This window comes from Molossus molossus, unplaced genomic scaffold (genome assembly GCF_014108415.1).
Source record: "Molossus molossus isolate mMolMol1 unplaced genomic scaffold, mMolMol1.p scaffold_m16_p_4, whole genome shotgun sequence".
NCBI lineage: Eukaryota > Metazoa > Chordata > Mammalia > Chiroptera > Molossidae > Molossus > Molossus molossus.
In genome coordinates, this window is record NW_023425377.1 from 67,802,181 (window position 1) to 67,821,135 (window position 18,955).

The 18,955-nt window shown below is 56.0% G+C and overlaps 1 protein-coding gene across 1 annotated transcript in view; it reads left to right on the plus strand.

Moving 5' to 3' along the window:
* The window catches only part of CPAMD8 (C3 and PZP like alpha-2-macroglobulin domain containing 8), a 67,066-nt gene extending 49,856 nt beyond the window's left edge, over nucleotides 1–17,210 (plus strand). The window contains exons 26-42 of the mRNA XM_036240652.1: nucleotides 443–619; nucleotides 1,673–1,754; nucleotides 5,570–5,726; nucleotides 5,849–5,923; nucleotides 6,763–6,928; nucleotides 8,008–8,094; nucleotides 8,185–8,321; nucleotides 8,707–8,862; nucleotides 8,951–9,013; nucleotides 9,663–9,847; nucleotides 11,363–11,450; nucleotides 12,316–12,390; nucleotides 13,131–13,236; nucleotides 13,322–13,432; nucleotides 13,997–14,206; nucleotides 14,946–15,060; nucleotides 17,189–17,210. Coding sequence (XP_036096545.1) covers nucleotides 443–619; nucleotides 1,673–1,754; nucleotides 5,570–5,726; nucleotides 5,849–5,923; nucleotides 6,763–6,928; nucleotides 8,008–8,094; nucleotides 8,185–8,321; nucleotides 8,707–8,862; nucleotides 8,951–9,013; nucleotides 9,663–9,847; nucleotides 11,363–11,450; nucleotides 12,316–12,390; nucleotides 13,131–13,236; nucleotides 13,322–13,432; nucleotides 13,997–14,206; nucleotides 14,946–15,060; nucleotides 17,189–17,210 — 2,012 coding nt within the window. The remainder of the gene's footprint in view (nucleotides 1–442; nucleotides 620–1,672; nucleotides 1,755–5,569; nucleotides 5,727–5,848; nucleotides 5,924–6,762; nucleotides 6,929–8,007; nucleotides 8,095–8,184; nucleotides 8,322–8,706; nucleotides 8,863–8,950; nucleotides 9,014–9,662; nucleotides 9,848–11,362; nucleotides 11,451–12,315; nucleotides 12,391–13,130; nucleotides 13,237–13,321; nucleotides 13,433–13,996; nucleotides 14,207–14,945; nucleotides 15,061–17,188) is intronic.
* The last annotated feature ends 1,745 nt before the right edge of the window (nucleotides 17,211–18,955 follow it).

Consider the following 18,955-nt stretch of genomic DNA (forward strand, 5'->3'; position numbering starts at 1 on the left):
CGAAATATTCATGGTTAAGAAGAAAATCACATTTTGTATTAGAAGTTTGAAAAAATATTTAGAATGATTTAGCATACAATGGCTGTATTAATAAATTGACACTTGTGAGATGCAGCAAAGTCATATTTAGAGGGAAATTTATAGCCTTGAATATACCTGTTTAAAAAGCCAGAAAGGAAAAAACATTCAGCATAATGAAAAGTTAGAGAAAGAGCACCCGAGTGAAAACTAAAGACACAGAGGGAGGCGTGCAGAGCTGGGAGACCAGGTGGGCTGAGTGGATGGGGGGTGCAGTTTCAGGGGGCAGCACTAGCAGTCAGAGGTGGGGTGGTCAGTGTTAGGACACAGGTGGGCTCCCACCTCTGTGGAAAGCTGTCCCTAAGATAGCCAGGACACTGGGCAAGGCCGACCCCCAGCCCAGCCCTCTCTTCCTTCTCACCAGGAGATGTCATGGGGCCCACGCTGAGCCACCTCAGCAACCTCCTGCGGCTGCCCTTTGGCTGTGGAGAGCAAAACATGATCCACTTTGCGCCCAACGTCTTTGTCCTGAAGTATCTTCAGAAAACCCGGCAGCTCAGCCCCGAGGTGGAGAGGGAGACCACTGATTACCTGGTACAAGGTACCGGGGGAACTGTCTAGGTTGAGGGTGTGGGAGGAAGGCAGCCATGACTGCCGAGGGCGGCCCACACGCCAGGCACAGTGGGTGGGGTGAAGGGAAGGAAGTGGGTGAACGAGGCCACTCTTGGTGGCCAGATCTGGTCACTGTCAGCAGGAGCCCGGTGTCCACACTTGTTAGGACTCTGAGTGCTGGTAATCAGTCATGGGGAAAGGAACAGCATCTTTTAAAAATGTAATTTTTTTTCCTTTACAACAAGAGCAATATAACATTCTAAAAAACATTTAGAATAGAAAAAAAAAAATCCCAAACGCCCCGTTGGAGCTGGATGCGTGTGTGCTTTCCTGCCCTCAGCAGCGCAGATTAGCTCCGCTCCGGGCGCGGAGGGTGCCCCGGCCTCACCGTGCCCCTCCGCGCCGGCGGGCCGTGGTCCTCTCGCCTCCCGTTCCTGTGGAGGGACCAGATCAGTGTCTGCTGACGGGCACTGAGCAGTCTCCACTCCAGGACTTTCAGAATGGTACTGCTGAGAATTGCCCCATTCCTGGGCTAGGTAAAGACATCTGAATGTCACCGGAGTGGGATTTCTGGGTCTCAGATGTTCAGTTTGTAATCACTTTCGAGGCTCACCCAGCCCATGTCCACTGCTGCCCTCACAGTACGATGCCCAGCTCGGAGGCCCCAGTAGTTGCCTAACTTCCCAGCCTCCCTCTGTCCCCTGTGGCTCCCTGGTGCCTTCTATTCTAGCACACCAGAGCCCTGGCTCCATTGGGGAGCAGCCCCAACCCTTGGGGATAGAGGGCGCCTCGAGATGGTTCCTTTCGGTGACGACCAGGCATGACTGAGGGCCAGCTCTGTGACCAGGAGTCACAGAGGGGTGGAGTCAGGAAAACAGAGCGACAAAGCAGAGGTTTTAGCCACCCACCCCTGATGTGACATGGGGCAGTTTCAAGGATCCCAGATGTAGCTGTGGCATTGTCTGTGTGCCCCCGGCTAGGACGTTGGCCAGTCCAGGCTGGGCCATTCAGCAGGACACTGTCACCTCCGCCCATCCCACAGGCTACCAGCGGCAGCTGACCTATAAACACCAGGATGGCTCCTACAGTGCGTTCGGGGACCGGGATGCGTCGGGAAGCATGTGGTGAGTTCCCACTCCCAGCACTGCCACAGAGGCTCCTCAGGCGGCAGCTGTGGCCTCCTGTCCAGCACAGTAAGGCCAGGACTCAGGGCTTGATCCCCAGGGTGATGAGGATTTGCCTGGGAAAGGGAGACAGCGTGGTCCCAGTCCCAGGGTTCAGAGGGATGATCACAGAAGGCTCTGCCTGGCCCTGGGTGCGGTGGGGTATGGTGACAGTTCCTGTTACTCTCTCTGCTGTTGCTGTAGCTGCAGCCCCTGGGAACCGAGCCCCTGTTCTCCAGCCTCTTGGGAATAGGTCCTGGGCACACTGGGCCTTCTCAGAGCCCTCTGGACCTGAGAATGGGGATAACCCCGAGCAGGAAGGGATGGGCTGGGAGAGGCCTGGGTTAGGGTATTCAGGAGGAGTGGCCCAGCACCCGGTTTCCCTTACAAGTGGCTCCCTCTGACTTTAGCGTGACCAAGGCAGGGAGAGGCCAGTGGGGGGCTGGGCACACCTGGGTCTTATTCCCTGGGATCCTCGGACCATCTCAGTTCATGGCATCATTGTGGATTTGCCTCAGCCACTTTGGGGCTTACAGAGACTGTAGGGCACCCCCAACTGCCTGCAGGGACCTCCTTCTCCCAAAGCACCAACCTGGCGGCACCTGCAGCAGCTCTGGGTGTGGAGACCGAGCCAACAGTGTGCACTGCACAACCGCAGTGCCTTGGACCAGGGGAGTGAGGACACACCTGGCTGAGCCCTGCGGGGCAGGGTTGCTCACTTGGTTCCAGAAGAGCCCAAGCTTGGTGACCTCCCTTGTCTGACCTCCCAGCAGTCTATCTATTGTCCCAGTTTTGGCCCCAGGGCCCCGCCTTGCTGACAGCTACGGTGCAAGGCCACAGTACCACCCTGGAAAGCAGAGGCTCCCTCCTGCCCCTGGATGGCCAAAGCCATTGCCTCATTCTTCAAAAGCTGGCCAAGTCCCAGCATCCCCCAGAGCCTCTGCTGGTCAGAAATAGTGACTCATACACCTTCCCACTGTGGACACGCACACAGTGTGAGCAAGACTGGTTCCACTGTGGTTATGGAGAGGTGACAACCAGAAGGTTCTCCCTCCGCCTCCCCATGAAAGTTCCCTTTAGGATGAGGTTCACGAAACACAGGCAGTGGCAGCAGCATCCACCCTGGAGCTAGGAAAACAAGACTGTGTCTCTCGTGAGCTGTGTGGCCTTAGACCAGATGCCCAACTTCTCTGAGCCTGTTTCCTCAGTATACATCCCTCTCAGGACCGGGATCCAAGAAGCAATGAGATAAGGATGTGGGTGTGCTCAGTACGGTGCCAGGTATTTATCGGGGTGGACAACCTCTTAGTGCCTCTCCCTAAATTTTTGGCTGGAAGGATCTAGTCTTGAAGCTAGATCCGTTACAGATGGTTTCCTGTGCATCCAGTGTTCATTCATTCGTTCATTTGTTCATTCCATGAGTGCTGCTGTGTGCCTGGCCATGTTCTCAGTTTTATAATTGACGGATCAATATTGCTACATCATAGTTAACTAAAGTTCATAGTTCACATTTTGGTTTGTTCTTGGCTTTGTGCATTCTATGGGTTTGGACAAATGTACAATGTCATGTATCCGCTGTTACACTATCTTTTTGTTTATTTATTTATTTATTATTTTTTTTTATCCTCACCCGAGGACATTTTCGCATTCATCTTCAGATAGAGAGAGAGAGGGAGAGAGGGAGGAAGAGAGAGAGAGAAACATGGACATGAGAGAGACACATTGACTGGTTGCCACCCGCATGACCCCAACCAGGGCCGGGAACAAACTGCAACCGAGGTACGTGCCCTTGGTGGGAACCGAACCCAGGCCTCTCCTGTCCGTGAGCCGATGCTCTAACCACTGAGCAACTGGCCAGGGGTTGCTTTTACATTGTCATACAGAGCACTTCCACCGCCCTAAAAGTCCCCTGTGCTCTGCCTTCTGCTTGTTCATCCTTCCTTCCCCTCCACCATGACAGCTGCTGATCTTTTGACTGTCTCCATAGTTTTGTCTTTTCCAGGATGTCATAGATTGAAATCAGACAAGCTGGTTGTTTTTGCTTAGCAATATGTGTTTTATGTTCCTCCACATCATATCACAGTTTGATAGCTCATTTATATATGTTCCATTATAGAAAAGTATCAGTTTGTTTATCCCTGTTTGTGTTTTATTTTTATATTTTAAATCCTCACACAAGGATATTTTTTGCTATTTATCTTTAGAGAGAGTAGGAGAGAGACACATACACACACATCGACCAGCTGCCTCCCACATGACCCTGACCAGGGCCGGGGACCAAGTCATGTGCCCTTGACCAGAATCAAACCCACGACTCTTTGGTCCATGGGCTAACACTCCACTGCTGGGCTAGACCGACCAGGGCATCCCTGTTTGTGTTTTAAAAATGGAAAAGTAAAGCCCTGGCCGGTTTGGCTCAGCGGTTAGAGCATCAGCCTGCGGTCCAGAGAGACCGGGTTCGGTTCCCGCTAAGGGCATGTACCTCGGTTGCAGTACATGCAGTACCTGGTTGGGTCGTGCGGGTGGCAGCCACTCGATATGTCCTTTCACGTTGATGTTTCTCTCTCTCTCTCTCTCTTCCTCTCTCTCCCTCCCACTCTATCTAAACAAAACAAAACGAAAAATGTCCTCCAGTGAGGAGTGGATTAAAAAAAAAAGGAAAAGTAAAGAGAACCACGTAGCATGTGGGAATCCCATGGCTCTCAGCACACGAGTGACTGAATTCCCTCTTCGCCCCATGTCCCAGCCACTCCCACGGGGTTTGGAGTTTCCCTCTGGTGGCTGCGTGCAGGGTGATCCATGGGGCAGGGCGGGCCTGGGAGATGGAGCCGGGGTGGCCTGGAGCCAAGGATGGACAACAGTAACAGAGGCCGGGTTACGGAGGGTCCAGAGACAGCCATCCCAGAGTGGGGGTATCTGGGAGGCTTCCTCTGAGGAGAGACAAGTGGGACCTCATGCTGTGAAGAAGGGAGAGGGAATACATGATGTGTCCAGGGCTTGGATGGAGTCACTGAAGCTACCGCATTGGTGGGATGGTGTCACCTGCAAGCCACAGGAAACTGGCTGAAAGGCGATTCTGAGTGTCAGTTTACACCTCAGCACTGAGGAGACTCTGAGCTTGGCCGTTTCGACAGCCCCACAATGCACTGGGGCCCCTGATTTTATCTTAGGTCCTTGCGGACCCCTTCAGCGTGGCGGCTGCTTCCCTTGTGGTGGCACAATGGCTGTAGCTGCTCCCAGCATCGCCTTGTGCGCCTGTTCCTAAACCATCAGCAGGCTTGGGGACTGGAGTGTCCATAACCATGGCTGACTACTTGTCCAGTGTCCAAGGCACCTGGCTGCCAGTTTCCAAGCAAGCAAGACCTGGGTTCTCTTGGCGACACTGGGGATCTCTTGGGGAAAGTTTGTGGAGGAGCGACAAGGAAGGTCTCCTGCACATGGCGGGGGAAGGTGGGGAGGGACCAGTTTATAGAAAGGCTGAGTGCCAGGCAAGGAGCAGACCGAGGCGCTGCTGGGGCGGGAGGGCCCGGCGAGGAGGCTGGGCTCCATCACTGGGCCAGCTGATGCCTGCACTGAGTGCTCTCAACAACCCTGGAAGGGCGACTGGACCCCCCACCCCCCCCACCTCCCCATCCCCCACTCCCACCCCCACCCCCGTCTAACAGATGAGGAAGTGGAGGCTCAGGGTGATTCGGGGAGTGTGCCACAGTCCCTCAGGGGGTACATGGCAGGTGACCCTGTTCTGCAACCCCCAGCCCCTCCTGGTCCTGTTTCAGGCTCACCGCCTTTGTCCTGAAGTCCTTTGCCCAGGCGCGAAGCTTCATCTTCATCGACCCACAGGAGCTGGCAGCCACCAAGGGCTGGCTCGTTCGGCAGCAGCAGGTGGACGGCTCCTTTCCAGCCATAGGCAGGATTCTGAACAAGGACATCCAGGTGAGCGGCCCCCTGGGCCTCCTTTCGGGGCTTTGGCTCTGCCCTTCCTGGTGCTGCCTGGGGCCCTTGAGGTGGGGGCTGTCCCCTCTGGCTCAGGGTGAACCCCGAGAAACCTCTTACAGGGTGGGATCCATGGCACAGTCCCGCTGACGGCCTACGTGGTGGCTGCACTTCTGGAGACGGATGTGGCCTCGGAGGTGAGCACATGGGGCCTGAGAGCTCAGGCCGGAGGAATGAGCCAGCGGATGCCCCTGCTGGCCATGTAGGGGCCGGGCCTGGGGTTCAGTTCCCCTGCTGTGGCATCCCTGGCACATGCTCCAGGAGGCACATGGCACATCCTGCCATTACACCTTTGCAGCGGTTGCCATGCTGTGTCCTGGTGGAAAGGTGGAAAGCTGTGGCGGAGCCTGCTTTCTGCGGGCTTCACAACACCACAGCAGGGTCACCTGAACTCCTTGGCTTCACCGGCGCCCGCAGGAGCACCACTGCTCTTTGCTGAATTCATGAATGCTTCTAGCCACTCATTTTTCCATTTAACCATTATTGTTGGGCAGTTTCCCTGAACCTGGCCCGTCACTAGACAGTAACCTGGGTTTCTGTCTTCCAGCAGCTCACGTGGCGGGGGTGGGGGTGGTGAGTGTTATCAGGACTGGTGGACTTTCTGGAGGAGGCAACAATTGATTCGAAGACTTGAAGCTGAGAAAAACCTGAGCAGTGGGTCTTAGAAGCCAGCTTGGTGATGAAGTGGGGTTCGGTTGGGTGGCCAGGGCCCTGCCTGTTTTCCCCAGAGCTTCTCTGGGGTGATCCACTGTGCTCAGACTTCATTTGGGAAAAGCTGGCACCAGCATAAAAGAAAGGGGACGGGATTTTGAAAACGGGCTGCAGCCAATGGGAGCCCCAGAAGGATGCAAAACGAGGGGCTGTAAGCCTCCAGCATTCTCTCCCGGGGTGTGGGAACCTGCAGGTGGGAGTGGTGGGTGGGTCGGGGGCAGAGTGGCCTCCCAGGACTCCACTTTTCACACACCCCCCCCCCCAGGAGGAGAAGGCTGCCATTGCCAGAGCGCAGCACTTCCTGGAGTCTAGCGTAGCCCTGGCCTCGGACCCGTACATCAGTGCCCTGACTGCCTACGCGCTGACCCTGCTCCGCAGCCCAGCAGCCCCCATGGCCCTGCGGAAGCTCCGCAACCTGGCCATCACGCAGGGTAGGTGTCCCCTACCTGCCACGCCGGTGGCCACAGTGTGGGGCCCACCGACTATGGCACCAGGAAAGAGTTCATGAACACATGCATGGAGTAAGGAGGAATCTTTTGCTCACTTTATTTTGTTTACTCTGTTATTCACTCATTACTGCATCTCCTTGTGGCTTCATTTGATGATGTGGTTTGAGCTGAGCATCACTTTCTTCCCTCATGAAATAGGGAACACTGAACACCCACCCACCCAGGGAGGACACTGCTCAGGGATCCCCAGCAGAGGATCCCCCAGGCTTCCTTAAATCATCCCTGGCAGGGTGCTGGGAGGGAGGGAAGGCTGCTACTGGTCCTCACCCTGTCCTCATCAGTGGGTGAGCTTCAGGCAGCCTTTCTGTCTCCAGGGTGTCAGTCTCCCCAACTACAAAATGACTATCTGTTGTGTTCAGGGATCAGCAGTCACTGAGCTGTGAGTGCCCCGAGTGCCCCCACACTGAGTTCCCCGCCCCCCACCCCCTCCCACTTCCCCACATTCCCAGCAGCTGCACTGGGGCTGGGCTTCCATTCCAGCTTTCCTGCTTAAGACATCACCTGAAAAGTTGTTTTCATGACTTAAGGGAAAAAGGTTACAAATCAAAACTCTGAAAACAACCAGCTGGATGTTGGTGTCTATTTGTGACTAAATGCTCAAGGTGGGGAGTGGGGGTGGCTGGTTCTCTTTGTTTGAGGGTCTTTTACAGCTCACATGAGCCTTTGCAAGTGGGGAGTGACTTCATGGGTGCTGAGTGGGGACACATCAGGGCTTCGCCAGGAGGGAGGCCTTTGATTAGTGATGTCTGCTAAGGGTGCAAGAAGGCAGTCATTGATTAGTGATGTCTGCCAGGGGTATAGGAAGGACTGGGTGTGTCACATGGTTGCAGATCTGAGACAGCCAAGGCCCTTCCTGTCTCAGCCATCTCCACCTGGCACCCTCCTCCCCCTGGGATCCAGTCTTTGGGTGTCTTCTTGAGACCATGTGCTCCCATGCACACCATGGGCTGCCAGGCTGAACATAATGGGGTGTGGCCCCTCAACCTGTCCTGGTCTTGCAGATGGTGTCACCCACTGGAGCCTAACGGGTTCCCAGGACAGGGACAAGGACACCATCCTGAGCTTCAGTGACGGGGTCTCACAGGCAGGTACTGCCAGCCCCTCCCCCACTGCCTGCCTTTGGCACTGGGTTTTGGGTTCTGGTGTCAAAAGGGCCTCAGCCACCTCTTCTGTTGCAGTGGTCTCAGCGGAAGTGGAAATGACAGCCTATGCCTTGCTGACCTACACCCTCCTGGGTGACATGGCCTCTGCCCTGCCCGTGGTGAAGTGGCTGTCCCAGCAGCGGAACGCACTCGGGGGCTTCTCCTCCACGCAGGCAAGGGGGCAGGGCCAGAGGGCGGGGCTCAGGTCTAGGCAGGGTCACTCTGTCCAGGCTCAGGGCTCAGAGCTGGCCAGGAAGCTTCACATCCCAGGAAGGCTCCTTGCCTGCAGCTCCTAGGGACTTGGAGCCCAAGAGAAGGCCTGAGGGACAAATGTACTTGGCTCTGAGACCAGGGACCAGTCTCCTTGGAGATGTCTGCCTGCTGTCTGGGGCCCCAGCTCCATGGGTGCCTGCGTCAGATCCAGCGTGTGGGTCCCTGGCCTCCAGAGAGGGTCCATGGAGCCCTTGATTTGAGCCAGACCTCCTGGGAAGGGGGCACGGAGGGACTACTGGCCAACCTGGTCCTGGCACTGAGGGCAGCCTCCCCTTCTGTCCCCAGGACACCTGTGTGGCTCTGCAGGCCTTGGCAGAGTATGCCATCTTGTCCTATGCTGGCGGCGTCAACCTCACTGTTTCACTGGCCTCCACCAACCTGGACTATCAGGAGACCTTCGAGCTGCACAGGGCCAACCAGAAGGTTCTGCACACAGCAGTGGTGAGTGTTACCAGGGCTGGGGGGCGGGGGCAGCTGCCTGCTCGCCCATGTGTGTCTGCGGGGGGATCATGGTGTCTTCTCTCCCCAGATCCCCAGCCTCCCCACAGGGCTATTTGTGAGTGCCAAGGGTGAAGGCTGCTGCCTGATGCAGGTGAGGCTGCAGGGAGAGCTGGAGCTCCCAGTGACATCTGGAACCTGGGACCCGGGGAGGGCTGGGGTGGGCGGGGGCTCTGCGCTCAGCATGCGGGTGGATATGTGTGCTTGAGAGACCCCAGGACAGACTGTCAGCACCCCATATGCAGCCCACCCTGCCCAAGACAGGACCCAGTGCAGGTGACCACGTGTCCCCTTGGGTGTGGGGTCCCTCCAGGAAGATCCATTTGACTGGCTTCCTCCTGGCCCTCCTTATAGCCCCTCTGTCACCAGGTACTGAGGTTTAGCTGAACTCGGCCGAGGCAGGACGGCCTCATGGGCTCTGGAGAGTGATGAGAGGGCAAGTCTGCCTGGAGACCTTTGCAGCCTCAGCCTTCCCATCTCTAAAATGGGAGCCCAGATGGCACGGTGGGTAGGAGAGAGTCCTGGAGGCAAACAGACCTGGGCTTGAGATGTGTAAAAATGGGATGATGGTCTATCTAAACAGCTTTGGCCATTTCAAGGCTAAATGGAATAACAGTGGTCCCTGGAACTGTTGTTGATGTCACTGTCACCGTCATTCTGGCTGGCTTCCACCTGCCCCTGTCTTGCCTTCCCCAACTCACACTCCTGGAGCCCCTAAGACTCGGTCCTCCCACACACCTCAGATTGACGTCACCTACAATGTGCCAGACCCAGTGGCCAAGCCATCCTTCCAGCTGTTCGTGAGTCTCCAGGAGCCCGAGGCGGATCGGCCCCGGCACCCAGCACCAGCCTCCTCAGCCAATGATGACGACCCAGCAGCTGACCTGCATCACCAGGAGTACCAGGTGACCCTGGAGGTGTGCACCAGGTAAGGCCATCTGCCCTGTGCTTGTGTCAGTTCCAGACTATTGATAGTGATGGTATTGGCTACAAACACCTGGGATGCTCACCCGGGCCCCCATCCACTTACTGCCAGCCTCATAAACTTTCCCTCTGACAGGTGCCAATGCTGTGGTTACACCGGCCCTGTGGTTCTCTCTGTGATTGCAAGGTGCACCTCAGGGAACATAAAACAAGGTTCATTGCTCACAGGTTCTGGAAGGTACACAGCGTGCCAAGGGCCACACCGGAGAATTTTGGGTAGAGAGAAAGAAAGCACGAACCTGCGGCTCCACCTTTGTTGGGGTCTGAGGGTGGAGTTTCTAGGGTTTTGTGGGTTCACTCTTTATTGGTGAATTTAAAATTTAGGAGTGGTACCCTGGCTGGTTTGGCTCAGCGGTTAGAGCGTCGGCCCACGGACCAATGAGTTGTGGGTTCGATTCTGGTCAGGGGCATGTACCTCGGTTGTGGTTCATCCCAGACCCATGTACCAAGAGATCGCCATGTACCAAGAGATCGCTGGTTAGGGCATATACCCAGGCTGCAGTCTATCGATGTTCTCTCTAATTCATGTTTCTGTCTCTCTCTCCCTCTTCCTTCCTTTCTCTTTAAAAATCAACAAAGAAAAAAAATTTTTTTAATATAAATTTAAGAGTGGGAATTAGGGTGCAAGAAGGGAGAATTGGGGTCACTCAAGCAGTCAGTTATCTGGATCACCCAGAGCTTTTGAGAAGGGGACCTTTTTGGGTGGGAGCAGTTGGTTTCTTTCCTAGTTGTGTATCTAGCAGCTGCCATACAGCTGGCAAATGTCTCTGAAATAGATGCCCCCACAATCAAAAGCTTAATGTCAGCCTCTTACATCACAATCAAAAAGCTTAATGTCACACTGGCTGTTGTGGTTGCCATGATGACCACAGCCCTTCCAAACACCTGCCTTGACCTTGGCCCTCAGCCTGCTGGTATTAGAAAGAATCCACTGTGTGTGCCATCTGGGTATGGGCTTGCTCAGGCCTCAACCCTCAGGAAGCCTCCCCTGACCATCCCAGGGGCTGTGGCCACCCTGTCCCCTTGGACCCACAGTCTGCAGGTTTCTCTTTGAATGTCAACCTCCCTCCCATCACCAACACCCAGCACAAGGGGGGCCTGGCACATAGCAGGTCCCAGAGCCAATTACCATACCTCAAGTCTAAGATGGGGAAACTGAGGTCTGGCATTGGGGAGTGACTGGGTTTTCCTCGTCACCTGGCCTCCAATGCTGGGGCACAGTATGGCATTCAGGACAAACACAGCCCAGAATCCATAGAACCCTCAGCAAGGCCCTCTTCTTATGGCCTCAGTGTCTCAGCTGTGAAATGGGCTTGCTGGTGACCCAGCAAACTGTGTGTACAGATGGCCTGCCAGTCAGGCCCAGGGCAGGATGTCAGCCATGGGGGGTGGGGCAGAGGAGGCCGTGAATTCCAGTCGTGGGGTTTGAATTTGAGGCCTGTTCTTCTCTTATCGGAAGGTGGCTGCATGCAGGGTCCTCCAACATGGCTGTCCTGGAGGTGCCCTTGCTGTCGGGTTTCCGGGCGGACATGGAGAGCCTGGAGCAGGTAAGGCAGCGGCTGGCAGGCAGAGGCCAGGCAGGGTCTCTAGTTGGTGGTCCTACCCAGATTGCAAATTCTCAGCACTTTCTAAAATAGGGTGGTTGGGGGTTGTTTGGTGTTCTTTTTCCCTGTCTTTGCAAAGTTGCTGCTTTGGGCTGGCTGCCTGCGGAGGGGCTGGGGGGGGAGGGGGAGGGGGCGGGGCTCTCCCATCAGATGAATCTCTCGCTGGGCCATCCAGGCAGTGGAGGGCTTCAGAAGACTTGCTTTAAGAGAGACCAATTTCATGTCCCCTTTTGTGGGGGAGGGAGGAGGTGCACAAAGTAGGGAGCTGTCTTGCCTGGGCCCAAGGAGGCCTACAGTGTGAAGCGGGGGTGGTCAAGGGGGCTGGAAGGAGAACCAGGCGAAGGAGGAGAGCAGCACAGAGACTCTGGGGCAGGAGTGAGGTTTTGTGTCAAAAACTAAAGAGGTCCCTGGGGGAGGAGGGGTGTTGAATGGTACAGGAGAGGCAGGAGCTGGTGACAGGGCTCAGCCTGAGACCCTGGGGGACCACAGGGAGGCCTAACCTGGGGCTATAACTGGATTAGAGGAGGCCGCAGGAAGAGGAGGGGAGGTGACCCTAGGGACAAGGGCAGCCTTGTGCCCTTTTCTGGGCTGGGGAGCTGGCAGGGCCTGGGGAGTGCTGATTGTCATCCCCTGGACCCTGCCCATGGGGACTTGTTGATGACAGTGGGCAAACCCCCACAGCCTCTGGGGCCTTGGCTTCCCCAGGCCTACCTACCATTGAGCAGTGTGAATCCCAAAGAGATTGGGGAGGAAGAAGCATTGCAGGCAGAGGGGCTGGGGGAACCCTGACCTCTGGCTTCCTCACCAGCTGCTCCTTGACCAGCATATGGCACTGAAGAGGTACGAGGTGGCTGGACACAGAGTTTTCTTCTACTTTGATGAGGTACTGCCAGCCAGGGCGGTGGGCAGAGGCCTCCTCAGCACCCACACTGGTGAGGGAACAGCATCATTGCCCAGTGTGGTTCCTCCAAATATCTCATGCCACGAAAAAGACACTAGGAGAGTAAACTCAGGCATAGCGGGTGTGACTGATGGCGGTGTGCCCCAGCCAGCTGGTTTTGGTGGAAAACATTGGGAAGGGGGTGGAATATTACTCAGCCATGAAAAGGAGTGAAGCACCGACATACACTACAACGTGAATGAACCTCAAAAAGGTGCTGAGAGAGGTCAGACACAAAAGACCACATAGTATGTGATCCCATTTATATGAAATGTCCAGAACTGGCAAATCCATACAGACAGAAAGATTAGTGGTTGCCAGGGGATGGGGAGGGGGAGAGGGAAGGGGGGGATGGGGAATGACTGCTAATGGGGACAGGGTGTCCTTTAGAATGTTCTGGAACTACATAGAGGTGATGGTTACACAACATTGTGAATGAACTAAATGTCACACACAGAGTGAAGGAGGGACCCGGCTACAGGACTAGGGGGCTTGAAAGGCCAGCTGACACTTATTTCCAGATGGGACAAAAGGGCCCACAGAACTGAAATGGGAGCAGGTTTCCGTGTTTCACCCCCCCCCGGGTACCCCAAAATCAGCAAGTCTGGGCCCACCAAAGTTTTGGGGCACCAAAGAGCCCTGGCCTAGTGGACCCAGCTCAGACAGCGTCTGCTGCCCTGCAGATTTCTGGCCGGTGCCTGACTTGTGTGCAGTTCCGGGCGCTCCGCGAGCACGTGGTGGGCAGGACGTCTGCGCTGCCCATCTCAGTGTACGACTACTATGAGCCTGGTAGGCCCGCGCCACCCTCCCGCACCCCAGCTCGGCCCCTCACCCTGCCCCTATTACATGGTCACCGGTCCCCCTCGCCCCGCAGCCTTCGAGGCCACGCGCTTCTACAATGTCAGCGCACGCAGCCCGCTTGCCCGGGAGCTGTGCGCAGGCCCCGCGTGCAACGAAGTCGAGCGCTCCGCGGCCCAAGGCCCTGGTGAGTGCGGAGGGGACAGTCTGCTTGGGGCTGAGATCAGAGCGGGGAAGGGGGCTGGCCGGGCGGCGAAGGGGTCAGCGTTGTACGGCAGGACCTGGCGTGGTCAAAGGTGCGCGTTTTGTGCTGAGGGCGTGGGGCTGAGCCGCAGGCCTGAGTGCGGGCGGGCTGTCTGAGACCCCGGCTCCGAGGAGAGCCCCTGCCTTTCCCTCCCCCCAATCCTGAGGGGGTGGGGACAGCGGGTGCTCCCCCTGAGCTCAGAGTAGCCGCAATAAAGGTCGGGGGGAGGGGGGGCGTCCCCGGGGACTTTTCCAAACTTCTTGAAATGCTTTTAATTTAAACTTTTTTAAATTAAAAATTTATTTTAGTATTATGCAAATACGTGAAACAAATTACACCATGTCAAGGCTCAGAGCCTCCCAGTCACGGTAGCGCAACAAACCCCACACTTGGGCAGCGAAGTTCCGGGGCCCCCAGGGACCTGTCCCGATCCAGGCATGGTGGGAGACGCAGGCCAGGTGGGGAGTGGGGTCCCCTGGGCTTTGCCGACTTTGTCTCGCTCCCCAGGCTGGTCCCCTGGCGAGCGGGGCCCTGCGGCTGACCCGGAGGAAGGGGCAGCAGTCACACGCTGCGACTGCGCCCGAGACTGTGGCGCCCGTGGGGACCCGGTGTGCGGCTCCGACGGCGTGGTCTACACCAGTGCTTGCCACCTGCAGGAGGCCGCTTGCCACGGCGGCGTGAGGTTGGAGCCCGCGCCCCCTGGCCGCTGCTCCCTTGGTGAGGACCCACAGGCGCCCGGCCTCGGGAACCTCCCTCGCCTTGGTGTGCCTACCTCATCTTCCCTATCACACTCTCCGCTCCATCCCCTCCAGCCCAGCACCTCCCCTTCTCCCCATCACCTCAGCCGCCCTGTCCTGCATCACCCCCTCCTATTCTCTGCCCTCCCCTCCTGGTCACCTTCTTCCACGTGCCTTGGCAAGGGCCTCCCTTTCCCAACTCCTGGTTCCTGCTTGTGTGTGTGTGTGTGTGGGGGGGGGGAGGTGTCTCTCAACCCCCCACCAAAACGCACACATCTCTCCTCCCACTTATTTTTTACTCTCTCCCTCCATTTTGCTGCTCCCAGCTGTGTCCTTCGCCTCCCACCCTTCCCCCACCGCATGGGTCTGTGCCTCTTCCCCTTGCTGAACCAGGTTCCCTCTGTCTGTCGCCACTCCCTTCAGCTTTCCCCCTTATTTGTGGCCCCATCTCGCCCCCAGTCTCCATTTCTCTGTTCCTTTGACTTCCTATCCTCCCTCTGGGTCTCTTGGCATCTCCTTGCCTGTCTTGCTAAGTCTCCTCCCACCCCCACACCAACTTTGAGCCTCTCTGCATCTCCCCATCTCTGACCTCTGCGACTCTTCCCCTCTCTCAGGACCTCTTATCTCCTGTCTGTTGCTCTAGGATGTACATATCCTCTCCTGGGTTCCTCTGGGCTGTCTCCAGCAACCTTTACCTACTAAGTCCCCCTTCTTTCCAGAGCAGCCAACCCCAGCCTCTGCTTATAATTACAACTATGACCCAGTCCCCCTGGACCCTGGGCACCTGTCAGTCAGCCATGAGGCCATGGACTTGGAGGGGGAGGCGGAGGACAGGTGAGAGCTGAGTCTGTCCCCACCCTTCTCCACTAGCCAGGCAGAGAGTAGGAGTGACAAGGTGGGGGATCCCATCTCCCCCACCCACATTCATCCAACACACATCAGAGAACAGCCTGTCTGCGCAGGGTATGGCTAGACCCCAGGACAGACCTGTCCCTGGGACCCACTGGGCTCAGGACCACTGTTCAAGAAAATGTTCATGACACAGGAATGCTCTGTTCAGGGGGTTATTGAGATAGGTAGAGGGAGTCTTGCAGTGGGGAGAGATTGGACCCAACTCCGAATACAAGAAGAAGTGGGGATTTGTAGCCGGTGGGTGCAGGGGCGGGGCAGTGGATGGAAAATTACTAAAAGGAAACATCAGGGGTAAGGGGGACTCTGGCTAAACCAACCGGACAGGACTCTTGCTGAAGGCAGGCTGGGTGATCAGACATTATCCCCTGGGGGGTTGAAGGGGGTGGGGGAGGAACCTGATAGGTATAAGGGCGATCAAATATGGAAGGTGGGGATTCTGGCTAAACTGACTTAGTGGATTCTTGCAATGGGACAGTACGAAAGGAACACAGCAGTCCAAAACTGGAGACTTAGTTGAAAAAGAGCACAGAGGAGCCTGAGTGGAGTTTGGTCAGGGAGAGAGACTTTGTCACTCCAATGGAAGTGGTCAGAGAACCCTACCGGGTGAGGCTGGGAGGGGGCTTCTGAGCAGACTTCCTGGAGGAGGCCTATCTTTTGAGTGTAAGTTACAACAAACTCAATTCAAGAAGTTATAGCAACAGGTTGATCTATCAGCTCCGTTATGTGTCAGGTCCTTGGGGCTGGCTGCACCATTAGGCCTCAGGCTGTGTCCTCTGAGCCCTGACTTCCTTGAAGAGGGTCTTAGCCACCCCATACCAGCTGCTTCTAACCCCAATTCAGCAAACCCAGCCAGAATGCTTTTCCATCAGCACCCACCGAAGTCCCAGAGCTTCAGGGTACATCATTCCACATGTGTTTACTAGAATTATTGGTAAAGCTGGGTTAAGGCTACTGTTGGAGTATTTTTGTCTTGTCCCATCTGTTCCTCCCTTCATGCTCTCTTTTGGATTAATTGAGTATTTTTTTAGAATTTTTTAAAATTTAGCTAGTGTCCTTTTAGCCCAATTTTGTTAGTGGTAGCTCTGGGGACTATAGTATATATCCTTAAACTTTCTGGTCTACTGGGGATGAATATTGTACCACATTACCCCAAACGTACCACCCTTGAAGTCACGAGTCTCCGTTTTTGTCCTCACTGGTCCTTCCTGCTGCTCTGTCATCTGTACAGCTTTCAACTCTCCCAAGTGGTGCTGCCCCTTTGGCATCTGCCAGCTCTCTCCAGTGCCTTCGGAGGTGTCTGCTTTTGTTTTTGTTTTGGAGGGGGGATTTTTGTTAATGTTTTTATTGATTTTTAGAGAGAGAGGAAGGGAGAGGGAGAGAAACATCGATCAGTTGCCTCTTGCATCCACCCCAGTTAGGGTATGTGCCCTGACCGGGAATCAAACCTGCAACCTTTTGGTGTATGAACACCACTCCAACCAACCGAGCCACCCAGCCAGGGCCAGTCCACCATCTTAAACCTATGTCACCACTTTCACATGCGCTCATTTGCAATTGAGTCTGGCAAGTTTTCAGCAGGTGTAGATTAGTGTAACCAGGACCCATTCAAGACACAGAACAAACAGCTCGACAACTCAAGGATCCCTGTTGCTGCCGTTTTATAGCCCCCGCCCCCAACCGCTCATTGGTTCTCCCTCTGCAATTTTGTATTTCAGGAATGCTATGTAAATAGAACTGTAGAGTATGCAACCTTTGGAGATTGGATTTCTCACTCAGCAGAGTTCCCTGTTGATCCATCCTGTGGTTTTGTGTATCAATAGTTCTTCCTTTTTCACAGCTGAGTTGAGGTCCTCAGATAGTTTTCAGTTTGGTTAGTGGTTCCACGTAGGCTGCTCAGCTCTTTGTGGCCCAGTAGGGGTGGGCGGGGGCATGAGGGGCTCTGCTGTCTCAGGGGCACGGCAGCTGGGCTGAGCACGTGGGGGCAGGGCCAGGGAGAGCACAGGGCCCAAGACCTGGCAGCCACAGCGTCTGTCTCCTTCTTTCCCATCAGTCAGAGTGGCTTCTCTTCCTAGTGCTCAGAGCAGAACTGGCTCTGGCTGCTTCCTGTTCCTGTCTGCTCCACGAGAAGGAGGCCGCTGACTGCAGAGCTCCCTGATTGCCTGCTGGGCTGGTGGACCCTGCCCCAGGTGACCCCCGGCTCCGCATGAACCCTGTAAACCAAACCACAGAGACCTGACCAGCCCTGATGGATGACTGACCTCCTGGGGGACCAGCCCTTCCCTCCCATGGAGGGTGGAGGTGGCTGGAGGCCCATCGCCACCCCCCAACTCTTCAGCTGCAGCTGGAGCTCTAGGCACCCCAGTCTCCATTCTGGGGCTGAGTGTCCCCTTTCTGTGGCCCAGAGCAGCTCCTTCAGCCAGACATTCTGCCCTGGGAAGGAGGATGTTTTTGGAAAGAATTCATGGTCTATGGGCTATTTCCGAGAGGACACAACTCTGGACACCTCAAGGATCACATCATTCCCTCACCAGCAACTTTGAAATGAAACTGGCCACCTTTCTCCCGAATGCAAAGCCCTGGCCTCCCTTTGGGGAGCCTGGGCCACTGAGAGCCTCCCCAGATCCAGAGCTGTACCAGGACTGTCACAGTCCCCACACTCCGCCCAGTCTCGCCCCAGGCGTGCCTGAATGTCTAGTCTCGGGCAGTTGCACCTGGATCTTACTGCTGTCAAGGCCTCACGCTCTGAACCCCAGGTCCTCCAGCACCCCGCCTAGAGGACCATCCCCCTCCACACCCCAGGGGTTGCCCAGCTCTGCCACCCGCTGAACCGCATGCCCAGACCTGCTCTCCTGCCAGGACTCTCCAGCTACGGTCTGATTCCTTTTTGTGACCCTCTCACATCGGCCTGCCTCCCCACCCTCACTCGCATGTGGTATTTATTTCAGAACAACAGTCAGAGCTGCACAAAGACCCCTCCAGGACCTGAGGTGGCTGCCCCGACCCCTGAGGTCCCTGGGGTGCAGCGCCAGCAGTTTCCCGTGCCCCTGACCCCTGCCTGTCTCTGAGGGGAAGCTCCTTGGCCCAAACCCCATTTTTCAATCCCTGGAAGCTGCTGGTATAATAAAAGCTCGTTTCCACAGAGTCACTGCCAGGCTTTGGCCTTGGGGGGCCAGCCCCAAAGCTAGAGCCCCACTTCCCATCTGGCCCCAGGCCTCTGTTCCTTCATCAACAGCGCAACTTCCAGAGCAGGGTGGAGAGGAGGATGTCACACACGTGCACCCCAAGATAACCACATTCCCGTGCATTTGTAAGAAATCACACCCAGATTCTTCCAATGGTAACATCTTAGAAAGTAATACACCATCACACCAGGCTACCGACGTCGCAACACTCTGCTGATCTTACCCCTCCCCAGGAGCGTGTGTGTCCCTGGGCTGCCCCTCGCCAGCTCAGTCTTCCCCAGACCAGAGACAGGGCCAGTGTGAATCCAGGAATGACCCACTCCCTCCGCCTTAGGAGGCTTGCTGACTGCACAGTCGATGCCCCAGCGGCTCTTGACAACACGGAGTGGAGGGGTGGCAGCTGCCTTTCCACACGGGGTCCCGTCCCACTCGGTTCAGAACAGGCTGTAAACAGCTGGGGGTGGGGTCAGAGACTGAATCCCCTGCCAGGCACACAGCATTCCCCCTTTAGTTTCCTTCCCCCTGGTCCTGGAGGGGGGGGAGTTAACATCAAATGAGAAGAGAAATCAGAGGTCAGGTAAACAGGAAGAGATGACATCTTGCAGTCAGGGGACAGAGGGGACTGAGCCCAATGG